Source organism: Sesamum indicum, linkage group LG6 (genome assembly GCF_000512975.1).
Source record: "Sesamum indicum cultivar Zhongzhi No. 13 linkage group LG6, S_indicum_v1.0, whole genome shotgun sequence".
Taxonomy (NCBI): domain Eukaryota; kingdom Viridiplantae; phylum Streptophyta; class Magnoliopsida; order Lamiales; family Pedaliaceae; genus Sesamum; species Sesamum indicum.
Window position 1 is genome coordinate 9,323,784 of NC_026150.1, and position 17,331 is coordinate 9,341,114.

Genomic DNA, 17,331 nt, shown 5'->3' on the forward strand with positions numbered 1-17,331 from the left:
AGGTTGCTATTCCTATCCTAATGGCTCGGATTTTAACTTATCCTGAGCGTGTTTCACATCATAATATAGAGAAATTGAGGCAATGCGTTCGTAATGGCCCCAACAAATATCCTGGCGCAAAGTTTATACGGCAGCCTGATGGTACTGAAATGTAAGTATTAAATGTTTTGTAATTTTATTTTCTCAGTACCTCTTTTGCGGTATGCTTAACTCTAATTTTTACTTATTTTTCATATGGCAGATCATTAATGTTTTCATCTAGAAAGCGCCATGCAGATGAGTTGAAGTATGGTTACATTGTGGATCGTCATCTGGAAGATGGAGATATTGTCTTATTTAACAGACAACCAAGTTTGCATCGAATGTCAATCATGTCCCATCGGGTACCTACTGCATCTGACACATATATGATAGAATAACCTTAGATTTTTCATTTGTATCGTCATGTATTTGTTGTCTCCAGGCAAGGATAATGCCTTGGCGCACCCTGAGATTCAATGAGTCAGTTTGCAATCCATACAATGCTGATTTTGATGGTGATGAGATGAATATGCATGTACCACAAACTGAAGAGGCCCGTACTGAGGCTCTTATGTTGATGGGGGTAAATAACATTTGACTTTTTATATATTTTATTTGGCTTTGGTTACTCACTCTGCATGTGTGTTATTTTTCCTCATGATACAATCAGCTGCTTTAGTTTGGCATATTATGTACATTGTTTGATTTTTTGACTTAGATATAATATCATGCTAACAGTCAGCCTTACGTACTTCGTTACTCTTGGATAGACTGCATACTTTGTGTGGTGAAACAATTTTTTGTACTGGTCCTTGTTGTCCTTCTACTGTCTTCTCTTTTTCATACGTGAGAAGAGATTGTCATGTATTTTGCAACCATACTGAATAACACAATACCATTATCTGTTGTCTCAGTATTGGCTAGCTTTTCCTGGGGCAACCGGTTCAGGTTTTGCTATATTTAATTCTCTTTTACATTTCCGACGGCAGCTATATGGTTGTCGGTTGGAAACAGTATAAATTGTGGTCAATTGCTTTTTTATTTGTGGCGTCGTTAGAGGATCCTATGATAGGATTCTTGCCATGCTTAAATATTATCATACTAATGAAACAAATGTTTACTTATTAGCATATAGTTTTGATGGTGAACCATCCTATGACTGGAAAGTTGTCGAAAAGATCAGCAAATGGGTACTTTTGGTACTTTCAGACCAAGTTTCTTCATGGAATGCCCAAATATAAGCCAAATTAGGAGAATGGGTCCTTTTTTCCCTGTAAAACCAATTGGGGAACAAGGGATGGAAGAAACGCAGGCTAAAGTCTTCCAAATAACCCTTTTCCCTGATGGAGAATGAGTTCCTGTTGCGTCTGAAATTGGTTTAAGCCATGGAGTTCCTATAGATTTCTGGTATCTGGAAGACTCAAGTACCTTGACATGCATGATCACATGGTGCTGTGGAGAATTGTCAAAAATCATTAAATTTCATCATTCAACTCTTTCAATCTATGGTGCAATTATACATGATTTTTTCCCCCACATAATTGTGAATAAGTTAATTGGTACCTGTATGTGAATGAACTTTGACCATGCTGACCAGGAATGTGTAGAAGATGGCTGTGTCTATATAGCTTGTCATTTGATATTCCATTCATTCTACTACTGATTGTTGGTGGCACTGCTGCAGGTGCAAAACAATTTATGCACTCCAAAGAATGGTGAAATCTTGGTTGCTTCAACGCAAGATTTTTTAACTTCATCCTTTCTTATAACAAGAAAAGACACCTTCTATGATCGCGCTTCCTTTTCGCTTATGTGTTCATATATGGGTGACGCAATGGACCCAATTGATCTACCAACACCAGCCTTAGTTAAGGTGAGATTAGGGGGCATACTTGCTCTACTGTCAAATATTGTTGATCAGTGCTCTTCTACTAATCTGTTTATTGCTGTTATGTCACTATTTCTTGTAAATATTTATATGACAACTTCTTTCCTGTACTTCATATTTTTTGCTTCCATGCTCTGTCATTAGACTTCTAGTGCACTTGTCTTGCATGTTTATCAAATTAGCTGCTTTTCGTGATGAAATTCAATATGCTTGTGCCCCTCACTTGTCTTCCTACACGTGATTGGTATTCATGTACGGGTCATTGTCCTTTCTTACTTTATCTGTGTATATATCTTTATTGATCCGTATTTTTTGGTGTGTGTTGGGTCGTCTTAATGTCCGCGTGAAGATGTCTTCTTTCTTTCTTTTGTATATCTTATTTTTGCGGGTGTATATTTCTCTTTCCTCACAAGATGTAGGAGTGTTAGGCCCAAACCAAGCAGCAGGAGAAAGTAAAGATTGGTTCTGGTTTCTGACAATTTGGTATCACTTTGTGTAGTCTGAGCTGCATAAAGGTTGAATTTGGTACATAATAGATGGTTCAAGAGTTGGTGCTATGAAAATTCCTGTGCAAGATGAAACTATTAGCTGTATCTGTGCTTTTCGATATATCTTTTCCTATATGCGAGAGCCACCTTCATGCGCAATGCTCATTGATTCAAATGTGGATCTTGGTGCTGTCAAGATGAAGAAGGGGGTTATTATGATCCCCACATTTGTGCCTTATATGAGATCAAGTAAAGATCACCATAAATGTGGGACGCAAAGCCTTGGTGAGGGTTGGCGGTGCTTGGAGAAAGAAAAAGGACCTCTTTTATTTCCAACTGCAACTGTTGGTTTTAGTTTAGAAGTCATAACTTTAACAGAAATGAGGAATAGTACGGTACAACAGGTGTACACAAAGTATCCAGATTATTGCTGCATAATGTCTTCAACATTTAGACCTGAGTTAGTATTAAAACTGCTTGGAGCTGTAAACTAAAGGAAAAAGGATGCAAAATACTCCCTAATCTGCTTTAGGCATGATGCTGAGATAGTTTTCGTAACCACAAACCTATTTTTGTGAATATAACAAACGTTAGAATCCAGATTGCTTTTGTAAATTGTAATTTCTTTCGAAGTGTACACCATGGTTCTTTACTCTTGTCAGAAGTGGTTGATTTATGGGCCATTTTCTTCTGTATGTCAGAAGGCTTTGGTGTTTAATCATGGTTTGCCCTTTTCCTTTTTTGCAGCCAGTGGAGCTTTGGACTGGTAAACAGTTATTTAGCGTACTATTGCGTCCTCATGCAAAAATGAGAGTATATCTAAATCTTACAGTAGCAGAAAAGAGTTATGGGAAGTCTAGAGAGACAATGTGCCCGAAGGATGGATTTGTTTATATCCGTAACAGTGAGCTAATCAGTGGGCAGCTTGGGAAGGCTACAGTAGGTCAGTCTCCTTTCTATGTTTTTGCTATTTGTCTGGATGGCAGTTTTATCTCTCTCCTGAGATGTTTTGGCTCCTTCAGCAATCAGTTTGGAAAATGCAAGAGGTTTATCAGCAATCACAGCTTTTCAATTATGTAGTTGGCTTTTTTAATGCATAAAAATGCACCGGAGGTTTATGTACCTGTGTATGTGGCAGATTTGGTGGGCTGTTTCTAGATACCAGAATCTTTAGTCATTTCTTGTGCTTCCAAAATCCACCTGATTCTTGAACGCCGAATTTTGTATATTGAGCGTTACGACTTTGTGCAGTCCTTTATCCTAGAATTCAACACCAAGATTTCTCTAAAGCTTCATAATATAGTTCGGAGAGGAGTTTATGCACAATTACTCCGTTTCTTCTAATTGTTATCATACAGTTAGTTTTAATATAATATAATATATCCCGAAGGTTGCAACTGCTGAATGGAGACTTTGCACCTTATAAATCTACTAGTTGTTGAGCAAGTGCTCTGTAATGGATGACCATTTGTCTTCCTGACCACGCACTCCAAATCTCTGAAATTTGACTGAAAATCAAACATGTTGAGATTATTAGCTTCATGATATTTGGATTGATCGGAAACTTAGAGGAAGAGGTTCCATAATAGTACCTGCATGAAATGATCAAGAAGAATCTAACTTTATGTTCTAAAATGGGATATGGCTCTTGAACGAGTAGAGAGAAAGAAGAGGATTGATGTCACTAAACTGCGATAAGTTTGGGATGGGGCTTTGTTGAGTTGAGTTTTATTTTGCTGGAGATATTCTGAAGTAATCTTTGTAAAAGTGTTTGCTGACATAAAAATATAATGTTTTCCTTGCATTTTCTGATGTTGCAATCTATTGGTTCTGAGGTTTTGTGGCATGACGGAAACTAGGCTCTGCTGAGGGGAAAAATGGCTACTTTTATCTTAATCTTGTTTGTAGCAGTAAAGTTGTTGCACTTCCAAAAACTTTTAACTGTTGGATGAGGGTTTAAGAAAGCAAGCATAGCTAGTACATTGAATCTCTATTCTTGTTCTGAAATTGCTCTTGTAATATATTTGTATAAAAACTGAGACATTTTAATACCATAATTATCTGTTTAGTTAAGTTATTACTGAGGGAGAAATTCTTCTGACCGATGTAAATTCTCTCGTAAGACATGGAATGGATGTGAGTTTGCTTTACTGTGCAATTCCAAATATGGACTCTCAGGGAGTGGAAGTGCTTTATTTATCTTTCTGGTGTAAGCTCATATGTTTATTCGCCTAATATGCAAACAGGAAATGGGAGCAAAGATGGTCTTTACTCTGTGCTTCTCAGGGATTACAGTGCACATGCTGCTGCCACTTGCATGAACCGTTTAGCAAAGTTAAGGTAAGATAGTAGCAGCTCTAAAGGCACTGGATCAGCTATTTTCTTGTGCATGTATTTATCCGGAAGGAACTCTCTTTACTGGTTACAGCTAGCCAGCACAATTCAGTATGCTGGCAATTTTCATTGGTGTGATTGACTGGTCTGAGTTATTTCTAGTGAAACTGTGCGGTCTTAAACAATGTTTCATTTTTTTTGAATCTCTTCTTCAAGAGTTCTCAGGTTGTTATGTAAGTGTTTAACGCTGCTGCTAAGTTGATGATTTGTGCCTGGTTAAGTAAGGATTTTCTTAATGGTATTCAGAACTGATACAACCCAAATCCGATATCTACCTTTCACTTTTTTGCTTTGCCTTGTCTACAATTTCAGATTTCTTATCTGATTTTCTTTCGTTAAGTTTAGCACGAGAGTCTTCTTTTAACTATCTTAGATGACTCCATAACTGATGTACAGCCATCGGAATCTCTGTTCTCTCCATGCTATCTGTGGATTTTCTTTGTTTAATGTCAAGCCTGCTTGTCCAAATTATTTATTCCAGTAGTTATCCATTTTCAATAGCCTCTAGCATTAACTTGTTAGAAAACAATGTAGCTGTAGATGGCTAATATTTGGTCCCATGGCTTTACAAAAAATCGAAATCAGGCATAAAAGCAGAATCCCGCTAATTTTTAACAATTAGCTGAAGCATCATGGCCAAGATTGACCAACTTATCAGCAAAACCATGATTTTTACTAGCAGTGCAAAAGAAACTTGAGCTTGGCAAAAATTTAAGGCTCAAGCTCGACCTCATGATTCAAGAGCTTGTCGAGGTCTAGCTCATTTAATAAAAATGATTTTAGTTATTGTTTAAAATAAATTTGAAATAATTACTTTAGGACATTCTTTAGATCTAATATAAAATATATTCCCGACTTTTTATAAACTAATGAGACAACTTAACAGATAGGACAACAATCAATATAAAAAAGGACATATAGAATAATAATAGTTTCAGTATTTTTATTAATTAATTCATAATATTTAAAGTTTTACAAAGTATACGTACATGACTTTAATTTAATGTTTGGAATATATAACTTCATAATATCTTTATAATGTTAGTTTAATAGTAACAAATCAGTAAACATGTAAAATATGTATCAACTTATGTAAATACTTGGACATAACTTGGTTTAGTTATATATTTATTAGATTAAAAAGTTCCGATAAATTATGAAATGAATCCAATAGTCCTTAGAGTATGTCATTTTAAAAATATGTTTGTCTAGAGAAAGTTCTCTTTTTTAATTGAGTTATATAATACATTAATTATAACAATATATAACATTGAAAAACTATTTTCTGGAAATAGAAGGAGAATAATAATTAAAATATATTATTAAGATTTGTTTTTAAATTCTTATATTTATCACCAATATAAAAATTATAGAAGAATTGGTAATAAATCAAGCAATAGTTGATCATAAACATATATATAATGCTATTTCATGAAAATAGAATTTTCAACACCATTGTTATTATTATCATTAGTATTAACGCATGGGTATTACCAAATTTAACATAGTAAAATAAAAATATTACATACTTTTACATTTGGTAAAAACATATACTCTATGATAAATATGAAAAGTTAATATTATTTGTTAGAATTTATTAATTTATAGAAGTACAAGAGATTAAGAATTGACATTAGAATATATCAATGAAAATCATATGCTTTATATTAAATAATTATATGATCACTTAGATTCAGGTTATCTTTAGACAGATATAAGATAATATAAGTAAAGATATCATGTTTTTGTTATTATATAACATTAAAATATGAGATTGATTTAGTTTATTGTGAAATATTTTATATGTTAACCTGATATAGTATTGCATATGTATTTGAAAATATGAAATATACTTAAAAATAAAAAGAATAAAAGAAAAAAGGCCTGCGAGCCAGCTACTTGCTTTCGAACAGAAATTAGTTATACTCGAGCTAGGTTTTTCAAGGAGCTCGAGTTGAGTATTAGTCAAGCTTGCTCATTGAGCAAGCCAGATTGGGTGATATTCAGCTTGGATTAGCTTGTCACTTAAAATCCACAGGCTAACCACAACTCCTATAACTTAGAATAACTGGATTTACATCAATTATGTCTTCTTGCAAGTTCTTCGGCTGTAAGGAGCTCTTGTTGAGTCTCAAATCGTCGACTGGATGCTGATGGATAGATTACATAGTTTCTAATTGTAGTCTTCTTGGTATCCTTATTTTTGTTCCTGTGAGGGAGAAGGGAGACACATATCCAGAAAGGTGTTAAATGGCCAGAAAACGTTCAGTTGATTCTAAGGCTGAAAATGGACCTGAGTATTGGTTAATATGACCATTGCTTTGAGCTGCAAGGAATGTCGGAAGACTGGGCTATTCCATTTAATGTTGAATATGGTTGTGAAAATTATGTGATATTTAGCAAGTTGGTTGGTACTGCATTACTGTAATTGGTTTATTTACAGTATCAGTGCCTCTTCTTCATGTCCCACTTGGAAAAGTGGAGACCACTAAGAATAAATGTCTGCAATATTCTCCAACAAAGTATTATCTGAGAAAGTAACACAGGGTAATTTCTGCAGTTTTCTTGTCTAACATAGAGCAAGATATGGTTATGCATCTCTGTAATGCTGCTGGCAAATCAGACATGTAAGGTGATGGAAAAACTAAAAAACTGAGTGGTATTTCGGTTGAGAGGAGTAAAACTCATAGTTTAGAACTGAACCTTTTAGTCAGCTGATATATTTAGCTTATGGTTCTTATGTCATTGATTGATGTGGGTGGGGCAAATAATTTCTTCTGTTAATCTGTTCTTGCCTTCTTGTTATTTCAAAGAAACAAATGGCTGAATTCTCTGTTGATTACTTTTGTTGTTATAGTGCTCGATGGATAGGAAATCATGGATTCTCAATTGGAATCAATGATGTGACCCCTGGTGATGTATTAAACAAGGAGAAGAAGTTGACAATTGATAAGGAGTATGGCCAGTGTACCGACTATATAGAGAGCTATAATTCTGGCAAGCTGGAGCTGCTACCAGGCTGCAATAGGGCTGAGACACTTGAAGCCAAGATAACTGGAACCCTTAACAATATTCGGGAAAGAACTGCAAATGTGAGAGTCGATCTCTTTTCTAAGTGTGCTGTTGTTGGTGATTGAATTTTGTGTAAATGTTTGCCTAAACTATGGGATTATTTTACGAAAGGATCTCAATATGGGGATTTTGTTTGAACTTGCATCTTGTAGCCGTCTTGTTGTTCACTTGATTGGTGTGTCCATCATTTCATCCATGAGTGCTTTTTTATGAAATTTGTTTCTGCACATTGGAGGTTGAGCTTGCCCAAGGTAAGTGTGAACAGAAAGTAGGGACTACTTTTACGTTAAGCTGTGAGCCTCTTCTCTTACTGTTCTTGTGCATACTTCTCAGGAATTGAGCTCATGACATTTGTGGGAATTGTAAGTACCTTGGATCTGCATATTCCATTTTATTTTTCCATAAATATAGCAGCCTCAATTGGTCCACCTTCTGTCCTGCACGCACTTCCGACCATGAACTTTGTGTGCATGTTAATGTTATACAAGAGTATTACAAATTCCATGGAAAATTTTGTTCTCTCTTGTTGTTTAACAGTGTATTTAGTATTTTTGTCAGACATGCTTGAAGGAAGCCTTTATCATTATTTGAAATTGTTTTGGTAGGTCTGTATGAAGAATTTAAATTGGAGGAATAGCCCCCTAATCATGTCACAATGTGGTTCCAAAGGATCTCCTATCAATATCTGCCAGATGATTGCATGCGTGGGCCAGCAATCCGTTGGAGGTCGTAGAGCTCCAAATGGATTTGTTGATCGAACTCTGCCTCATTTTGAAAGAGGAGCTAAGGACCCAGATGTAAGTTAATTATGCCTTGTTATTTTTGGTAAACTTTGTTGTGCTTTCTGAGTAGAGTAGATTGTCATGCTTGGCCTAAATGTTATTTTTGGTAATTTGGCAAGAATTGGAAGGCTTATTTAATTGATACAAGGCCAACATTATGTTAAGACTAGACAGAAATACAAATATGGCATAGATGTGGTTGATACTGAAAATACTGAAGATAAATAAGGAAAATATACAAAAAAATCTTCCAACATTTTTATTTGCAATCACCACTATATGACTGATTCATCGAGGTTGATGGGTTTGGCAAGGGAGACTCGCATACTAACCAAATATAGTGGAGGACAGACAACTACAAATTGAAGTTTGACGTCCTGTTTCACAATAACTTGAAGAAAGTTAAAACAACATACAAGCATGTAAAAGGATTATCTCTAGACATTATGGCTGCTTGAACTCCTTGGACTCTACGACTTTTGCCAAAATAAGTGAGCTGAAATAATCTGTGACTTTCAACCAATGCACACCCTGGTAGTCCTCATCAAAAGTCTGTCTACGAACACAAGATGAGGCTGAGCTTCAAATTCAGACTCTTCTAACTATCCAATATTCTCTCATGTAAATGCATCACCCATGATTGTATCTAACCTGGATCTATTAGTGGGGATTGAAATCCATATGTTCTGATTGAGCATGTGTCCAGAGGCCCTTATTTGTACCATACATCTAACCACTTGGTAGCATATGACTACTGAATAGCCTTTGTACTCCAGGAGCTGCCGACTGTATCTCCCCCCTACCCAATCAACCATTAATCGTGGATATAACTTGGGTTGAGATGGGGATCTGAAACCAGCCAATCAGTTTTGTACTCGATCCCTTCTTAATTTGTATAGTTTGAGGAATTTGGTAACTACTTCTCCTGCCATGCTTCGCACAACGGTCATTGGTCCCATGTCTCAGCTTGATCACCGTGTGGATCTTATTTCTAATTTATCCACTGTAGACACTATAGAAAGGTGCCACTGACTTTTCTTGTACTTTCCTGAGAAATATCTCGAGGCTGATGACCCAGACCCTCCGTTAGAAAAATGTCACCAGCCTGGGGCTCGGACTTAGTTTACTGGCTTGGGACTGTAAGCACTGCCGATTTGCCAAAACAAGTCTGCAAATTGAATTGTACCTTTGGGTGGTGCTTCTGACTAAAAACCCTCAGCCAGAGGTCTAAACCTGAGCCCAATTAAACTCCTTTCAATAATTTCCAGCTCGAAGCTCTACCGACTCAGATGCCCAACCACTCCTCAGTGCCTTTGAAAGCCAATTATTGCATCTTGTTTTGCTGCCCCAGTAGCTGCCTCCCTATATCCACAAGATCCTTTTTGGTGTATCCTTTGGTCCATTCATGTCTGAGTCCTGTTAAATTGAAGGACCGAGTATGAGCTAATTCAGCTAGGAATAAGGGTTGCAATTGCTGCACTTCTGGACCATTTCCCAACCATTTCCAAGAGTACCAGCTGAGCCTCATTCTCCTGCCTCACTGACCCTGATGTAGCTATTTCTGGAAGTTGGGGCCGAATTCATTTCATGCATCAAACCTAGAAAGCAGCAAGTGTCACGTGTGTCTAGGTTTGACCTCCTTTTGTTTTGGGAAGGGTGTTAAAGCAACAGCACACAAGTATCCATCCTAAGCTGTAGGAACCTAAGCTGCCCGGCCAAGCCTGGCAGAGCTTGGCAGTGAATCCACCTAGCACCTCCTTTCTAGTGCTGTCAGTGTGGGGGACTCTGTTTCATTCACCTGTTTTTTAGACCTGATGGTTGCACCCTTTATTGAACCTGGATGTTCAATAAAACATAGCTCTGACATGGCTAATACAGTTTTCTGTCAAAATAAGCTGCCAAATATTCATTTTCATCATCCACTCAGATTCTTGATAACTTGAACTTGGTAATATCCAACTCGAGGTGTTGAAACAAAATTCGTTGTGGTATAAGTATTAGGTTAATCAGATTCAGCGTATAGTATAACTGTCAACCTAAAGAATGTTCAACAATCAGCCTAATTAACGAGGCAAGTTGGGCACTGAAACCCAGATGGGATTTGGGAGTATGAGAGTATGGGGCTCCTCATCTGAACACAAGTACTGTTTACTTAAATATACTCACTGGACCTCCATCAACAAATCTCACCAAATGAATGAATAATCCATAACAATCTTCTGCTATTTTACCCTTGATAATCACATGTTGTATTCATGGAATCCCATCGTATATGAACTTCTCAAAGCTTGGCACAAAAAAATTGCATACCTTTTCCATTGGAGGCTTTGATCCAAGTTTCCCAATCAGTGCAACTCTTGAATGATCCCCATATTTGTTAATCTCCTACTTGAGAAGAAAGCCATACATTACCATTTTGAAGTAAAAGTGGAAACTAGCCTTTGCAGAACTTACATGGCAGATGTGCTCATTCCCTTGGGAATTTAGCTATGGGGAACCCAAAACCATTTTTGTTTTACTATTTCATAGAAGTGATATCTTATATTATGGCAGTCTTATTGTAGGATACAAGTGGCAGATAAGCTGCTTGTATTTCCTTATGAAAATGTTTTTCAAATATGTTGGTAATAGTTCAATGATGATTCACAAGACAGGTGAAGATATTTGCTAGGTTAGTTTATTCTTTAATCAGCTAAGTGTTTGGGCATATAGGACTCATGTTGCGATACTGAAGTGATTCATTCTTCATGCATTGTATTACATGGTTAGGCCAAAGGGTTTAATTGGTATTATGCACTGTTAACCTCCACTTATCCTACTTTAATGTAAATGTGAACTGTCTTCAAGGGATTGCTTAGTCATGATACAAGCTTAGTCACAGGCTCCAGGATCCTAAAAGTAAACTTAGACTATGACACTTACATTGCTTCATGGCAACTTTAGAATTGAACTTAGACTGACACTTACGCCGCGTCATGAATATATTGATGGTTGTTTCCTGATTTAGGACTTATTATAGACTGTGATATTATCAATTTCATGCACACTGATCAGGCCATATTTGGGTCTCAGTGACTACTCAACAAGATTGTATCCAATTTACTAGAACTTAAATAGTACCAATATGTGCTGAAAACACTGTAAACTTCAATCCATGGATCCTAGAAGAAAAATTTAGAAAAATTAGAACATAAGCATCATATCTACTTAATACCATTTCCTAATTGTTGCCGTGCATCATTCTCTTACTGGATTCTGAGTGCTTCTGAATTTCAAAATTTGTCAGTATGTGTGGATAAGTTATCTTTATGCTTTAATTTATATTCTCAAATTAAAAATTTATACCCGCTGTTGCTGAATTTCACTTTCTTTTCTTGAATTCAGGCTAAAGGCTTCGTTCAGAATTCCTTTTATACTGGTTTATCTGCAACTGAATTTTTCTTCCACACCATGGGGGGGAGAGAAGGTCTTGTGGATACAGCAGTATGTATTATTTCTTGCTTTTCCAGACTTGTTTATGAGACTACCAATTTAAATTCCTTCCTCAATTATTCTCCTCACCATCAGCTTGGGGGTCCTTGAATTATTTGACTCGAGAACATGCTTGATACCCCATCTACTTTGTCATGTTTGGAATGTTTGTCCCTACAATTGGTGAAGATGTGCAAACAATAATGGAAATCAGAAGCCTGACCTGAAAATTTGAGCTCTGTGACATGAAATAAGAGTTTCTGGTTAAAATGACTATGCCCTTGCCTGTTCTGGAGTATTATCTTTAAGGTTCATTATTTTTCAGTTAAGGGTAGTCTGCTACCTTTCTGTTTCACGTGGTTTCAGTTATTAGTTTTTATTAGGGGTTCGACTGTGATTTTGGGACTCATTAGTCATCTAGGATTTGTATTAAAATTAATTAACTACCCGGTTTTGTAGTTGGAGTCTACGTCTTAGCCAAGTAATAGCTTTTAAGGTGTCTAACTACTTTAGTATCTTCTTGCCTCTATAAAGTTGATATTCTTACGAAGAATATTGTTTATGTTGCTTCAAACAGTATGAAGAAAAGCATCTATCTTCTCTTTTATTCTCTCCCTTATTGTTTCTTTTCTTCTTTGTTTCCTTTGTTGCGATGGTTGAATTGTCATAATTTGTTTTCATCACGTTTTCCCAATGACTTAGAATCCATGCATATCTAGCAAAACAAACTCGAGGAAAAAGCCTCTTTTTCTTAAAGTCATTGTTCACCAGCCAGATAACAAGAAGCGTTTGCAGCCAGAAAGGAGTTCCTGTATAGATGCTACTGCCGTCTGGAGAATATTTTTAAAAGTTCTCTCTTTTTGGATTTTGTTTTAATCCTCTGAGGAACAGTTCATTTGCTTGATACTTGGAATAAATGATCGATATAACAAGGATTAAAAGATTTCAAAGCTTTGCTCAAATCCCTTTGTTTGGAAGATTATTACTTGTTGTTTTCAGTTTCATCTATACTGTGGCTCAAAGTAAGTTAACGTTTGGTCTTTGTTCAATTCATTTGTTCTAGTAGTTTTATTAACAAGTAAAATTATTTTGCACAGGTCAGGTTTTTAACATTTTTATTGTTCTTTCTGAAAAACTACACAAGACTAGTTTATGTTATCGACCTCTCGCTCTTCCAGAAAGTACTTCCATTTCTTAAATGTTGAGGAAATGGATGGGCATTTACGTGCTAATTTCTTATGATTATCTCAAGAACATAGCCTTTTTTCAGTTTGGGCTGAAAGAAAACTGGGCAAAGCCCAATTTTCTTTGAAGATCGCCCAGTTTACATAAAGGCTGGGTTTGTTGAAGCCCAGCCTTTATTTTATTCTTTTAAAAAACATTAAAAAGATTTAGAAAAGAAACCAAAAAGAAGAAGCGATGGGGAAGAAATGGAGTGAGAGTGATGGATAATTTATATTTATTCATTTTTATAATGGTTGTTTTACATATTTCTATTTTATATCTAATTGTTTGTGCATTATTGATGTTAATAGATAGTGATGTATGAATATGTAACTTTATTTCTGTTAATATGAGCCATGCTTTAAAGAGGTGTGCGGCGCAAGGGGACCTTTGCGCATGACGCGACTTTAACACTGCCTAAAAGGCCTGTTAGTTTGTGTTTTCAAATTTCAGTTTTTGGTGAAAAATGTGTTTTCAATTTTATATAGGTCTTTATGAAAAATGAGTGTTTGGATTAGATAATCGGATTGTGTTTTTAATTGAATTGTGGTGTCAAATCATATATTTTCAATGAGATAACATATAAATAAACATTTTTTCACTGTTTAAAACAAGCTGGAAATGGAAACACAAACAAACAGTATCTTGCATGAAGTAGTATTCTTGAATTTGCTGTGTTCCTCCGCTTTGTCTCGAATATTTCATGAGTGCTAAAGCTACCATCAATAAGAATCATTATTATTCCACCTGCCATGTCATAGACAAAATGCTGAGGCCTCTGGCACCTTTACTCCCCCTCCTTTGCAGCCGGTCCACTGTCATCTGTTAAATTTTCCTTTATGACTGAACTAGCCAAACATGGAAAATATTATCATGTTTCCTGCGGTCGTTTTTTATCATCTCAACCGAGTGTTTTCAATCAGTAAGCAAAGGCTAAGACCGATTGCCTCTTTAACACCATGGGGTTTTAGTACGCTCTAATTTTGAATCTGTTAATCATATTCAAGTGTGGGTCTACTTGAAGTTAGTTTTTGTCGCTGAGAATCAGTTAATTAAGCAGTTCTGAGGTGCTATTTTCAATCAGAAATCATAATTTACAAAATTTTATTTAAACAGTATGACAATATGCCAATCAGAAATCATAATTTACAAAATTTTATTTAAACAGTATGACAATATGCCAAAGTAACATTCTTGTTTTAGTATTTCTCAAAAATGTGAACTTTTGTATGCTTGGTTTTCAAATAATTGCAAAAGGTATGGAAAGAATTTTGCCTTTTGTCTTGGGTTGAATAGATCTTATTGAGGGCTGAATAGAGTAATGGAGTTACTGATTTTTTTGTGGCATTCATTTGTCTACTAATTGGGATATGAGTCGATATTGGATGTTGGCAGTGGTCCCTGAATTTACAGAGTATAACTGAATTGTGGATTTACTGGGTTATCAAACTTGACGTGGTTTGCTTTCTTTCAAATCAATCAGGGTTTATACATGTATTCTCAACCGTAGATGTATTCTCCTAACAAAGTAATGACTTGTTTAAAACTTTGTCAAATGACCTAATTATTGCATCGTATAGTATTGGGATATATCGTTGCAAATTTAGTAAATTGTTTGTAATATGGGGTCATGAGCTACAATTTTCCTGGGAGATACAGTTGTTTGACTTATTTGCATAATTCACATCCACTTGCTTATTTGCTTAATCTATTTGTTGTATAGTCTTGGGTTGAATTTTCTTCTGTTATGGAAATGTTACTTCATCTAGTGAATATCATGGGGAGTTTTCACAATTTTTATCATACTCCCTGGCAACTCAAGTTAAAATAAATTTAAAACTTCTTTTGCTGTTGCAGGTTAAAACTGCTGACACAGGGTATATGTCTCGTAGACTTATGAAAGCTTTGGAGGACCTATCAGTGCAGTATGACAATACAGTGAGAAATGCCAGTGGTTCCATTGTTCAATTTGTGTATGGGGGTGATGGTATGGACCCTGCACAGATGGAAGAGAAAAGTGGGCTTCCACTTAACTTTGAAAGATTATTCATGAAAGCCAAGGTATTGGTATCATCCTTTCTGCGCTGCTCTTCTTGGGAAATTCAACTGCATCTTGTAGCTGTTTATAAAGATTCTTCAGTTTCTTTCTTGTGTTATTTTGACAGGCCACCTGCCCTGCAGCAGAGGAAAAGAGTTTAAATACTGAAGAAATAAAGAAAATAGTGAACGAGATGATTGAGGAAAGGCTCCCAAAATCGACCATGGATCTTGAAGAAGAGTGCTTAAAGGATCCTCCTCCATCGGATACGCCATCTAAAAAGGAGACCTTGGAGACTTTTGATAAATCATTAAAAAGTTTCATTGAGAAGAAACATCCTAGCTCAGATCTGATGCTCAAATTGAATGAAGGGGGATATTCTGGAGAGGATCAGGTTTCTCTGGAAAAACTGGCTTCAAATGTATCTGGGATTACTAGGAACCAACTAGTGGTAATTTTCTTCCCTCATCCTTTTTCTCTAGCACTAGGTGATATTTTCAATTGATTTGTATGGACTTAATTGCTTTAACATTTTTCTGGAAACATTAGCAATTTGATTGGATAATTATTAATTCCATCCCTTTAGATGGGCATATCACAAACTTTTCAATAAATGGCTTTTACTGGAGCACAGCCTGAATTAGTACTGGAGAAGGCTTGACTTGGTTGATAATCACTTTATAACCCAGGTTAACAGTTTGGTAATAATTTTCAGAAGAGGACCCTCAATTAGTACTGGTGAAGTCAGTTGATAATCATTTTGTAACCCCAGTTCCTAACACCTGATTGTTAAAAGGCTACAAAAGGTTGTAACTTGATATAATAATACCTAAACTTCTGTGGAGTCTTTTTACAACAATTTCTGACTGAACCTAGATTCTGTGGATGTTTGACATCATTTTTACTTCTTAAGTTTGTGTTGAAAAGGATATGTTCAGACAACTACTAAACAGCTAATGTGGCTGGTTGGCTACTTTAGTTAATCACTTTTCTGTCATGTGAGTTTATGCGTGCATCTGTGGTATGCAATTGGGGTCTGGGTTGGGGTTGGTGGGGGGGGGGCAACGAGAGAGCGGCCTGGCATGCCTCTCTGTGTGTGTATGTCTAAGAGAGAGCTTTTATTCCTTTCTTATAAACCTTACAGTTATTAGGATCCAATGTCCTAATTTAATTTTTTAGATTCTTTTACTGCAAAATGCTTTTTATTATAAATAATTTATTTGGTTACGACACTCCTTTTACAAGGCTTTGAAAGTGGTTGGTTTCATTTTTCTTTTTTTTTTTTTTTGAACAAAAATATCAACATAAGGATGCACCTGAGCCATCTTGATAATCTCTTTAACTAATTATGTTCTTAATTGAATCATAAGGGTTGTGCAATCATTTCCCATCGCTGCATACACACGCACTCACATTGATGGTATGCTTATTCCTTTAAAAACTTTACATTTACTGGGATCAAAATGTCTTAATTTAATATTTTAGAATTCTTTGACAGCGAAAATGCTTATTATCTAAATATTTTCTGTTATCACAGTCCTTATATGAGGTCTTAAAAGCTGTCTGTTTTCTGTTCTTCGAACATAAAAATCAACATAAGGATGCACCTAATCCATGTGGATAATCTCTTTAAGTAATTATGTTCTGAATTGTGTCACTAGGGTTGTGAGTCATTTTCTATTGCTGCACAGACACGAACTCATTTTGGTAGTATGCTTATTCCTTTCTTTTATAAACTTTGCAGTTAGATAGAAAATGTCTTAATTTAATATTTTATAATTTTTTGACTATGAAAATCCTTATCAATCTAAATCTTCTTTTGTTATGAAAAGTCCTTTTATGAGGCTTTAAAAGTTGCCTGTTTCATTATTCCTGTTCGTCCCATAAAATCAACATATGGATGCACCTAAGCTATCTGCATAATCTCTTTAAGTAATAATGTTCTGAGTTGTT

General features: G+C 35.7%; 1 protein-coding gene across 2 annotated transcripts in view; it reads left to right on the top strand.

The window, feature by feature from the left end:
- LOC105164179 (DNA-directed RNA polymerase III subunit 1) overlaps positions 1-17,331 on the top strand; it is a 32,301-nt gene that overhangs the window by 7,465 nt on the left and 7,505 nt on the right. For both annotated transcript variants that reach the window (XM_011082782.2, XM_020694973.1), the window contains exons 10-20: positions 3-151; positions 242-383; positions 464-604; positions 1,706-1,894; positions 3,145-3,340; positions 4,644-4,737; positions 7,649-7,883; positions 8,469-8,660; positions 12,030-12,128; positions 15,198-15,401; positions 15,506-15,829. In XM_011082782.2, coding sequence (XP_011081084.1) covers positions 3-151; positions 242-383; positions 464-604; positions 1,706-1,894; positions 3,145-3,340; positions 4,644-4,737; positions 7,649-7,883; positions 8,469-8,660; positions 12,030-12,128; positions 15,198-15,401; positions 15,506-15,829 — 1,965 coding nt within the window. The remainder of the gene's footprint in view (positions 1-2; positions 152-241; positions 384-463; positions 605-1,705; positions 1,895-3,144; positions 3,341-4,643; positions 4,738-7,648; positions 7,884-8,468; positions 8,661-12,029; positions 12,129-15,197; positions 15,402-15,505; positions 15,830-17,331) is intronic.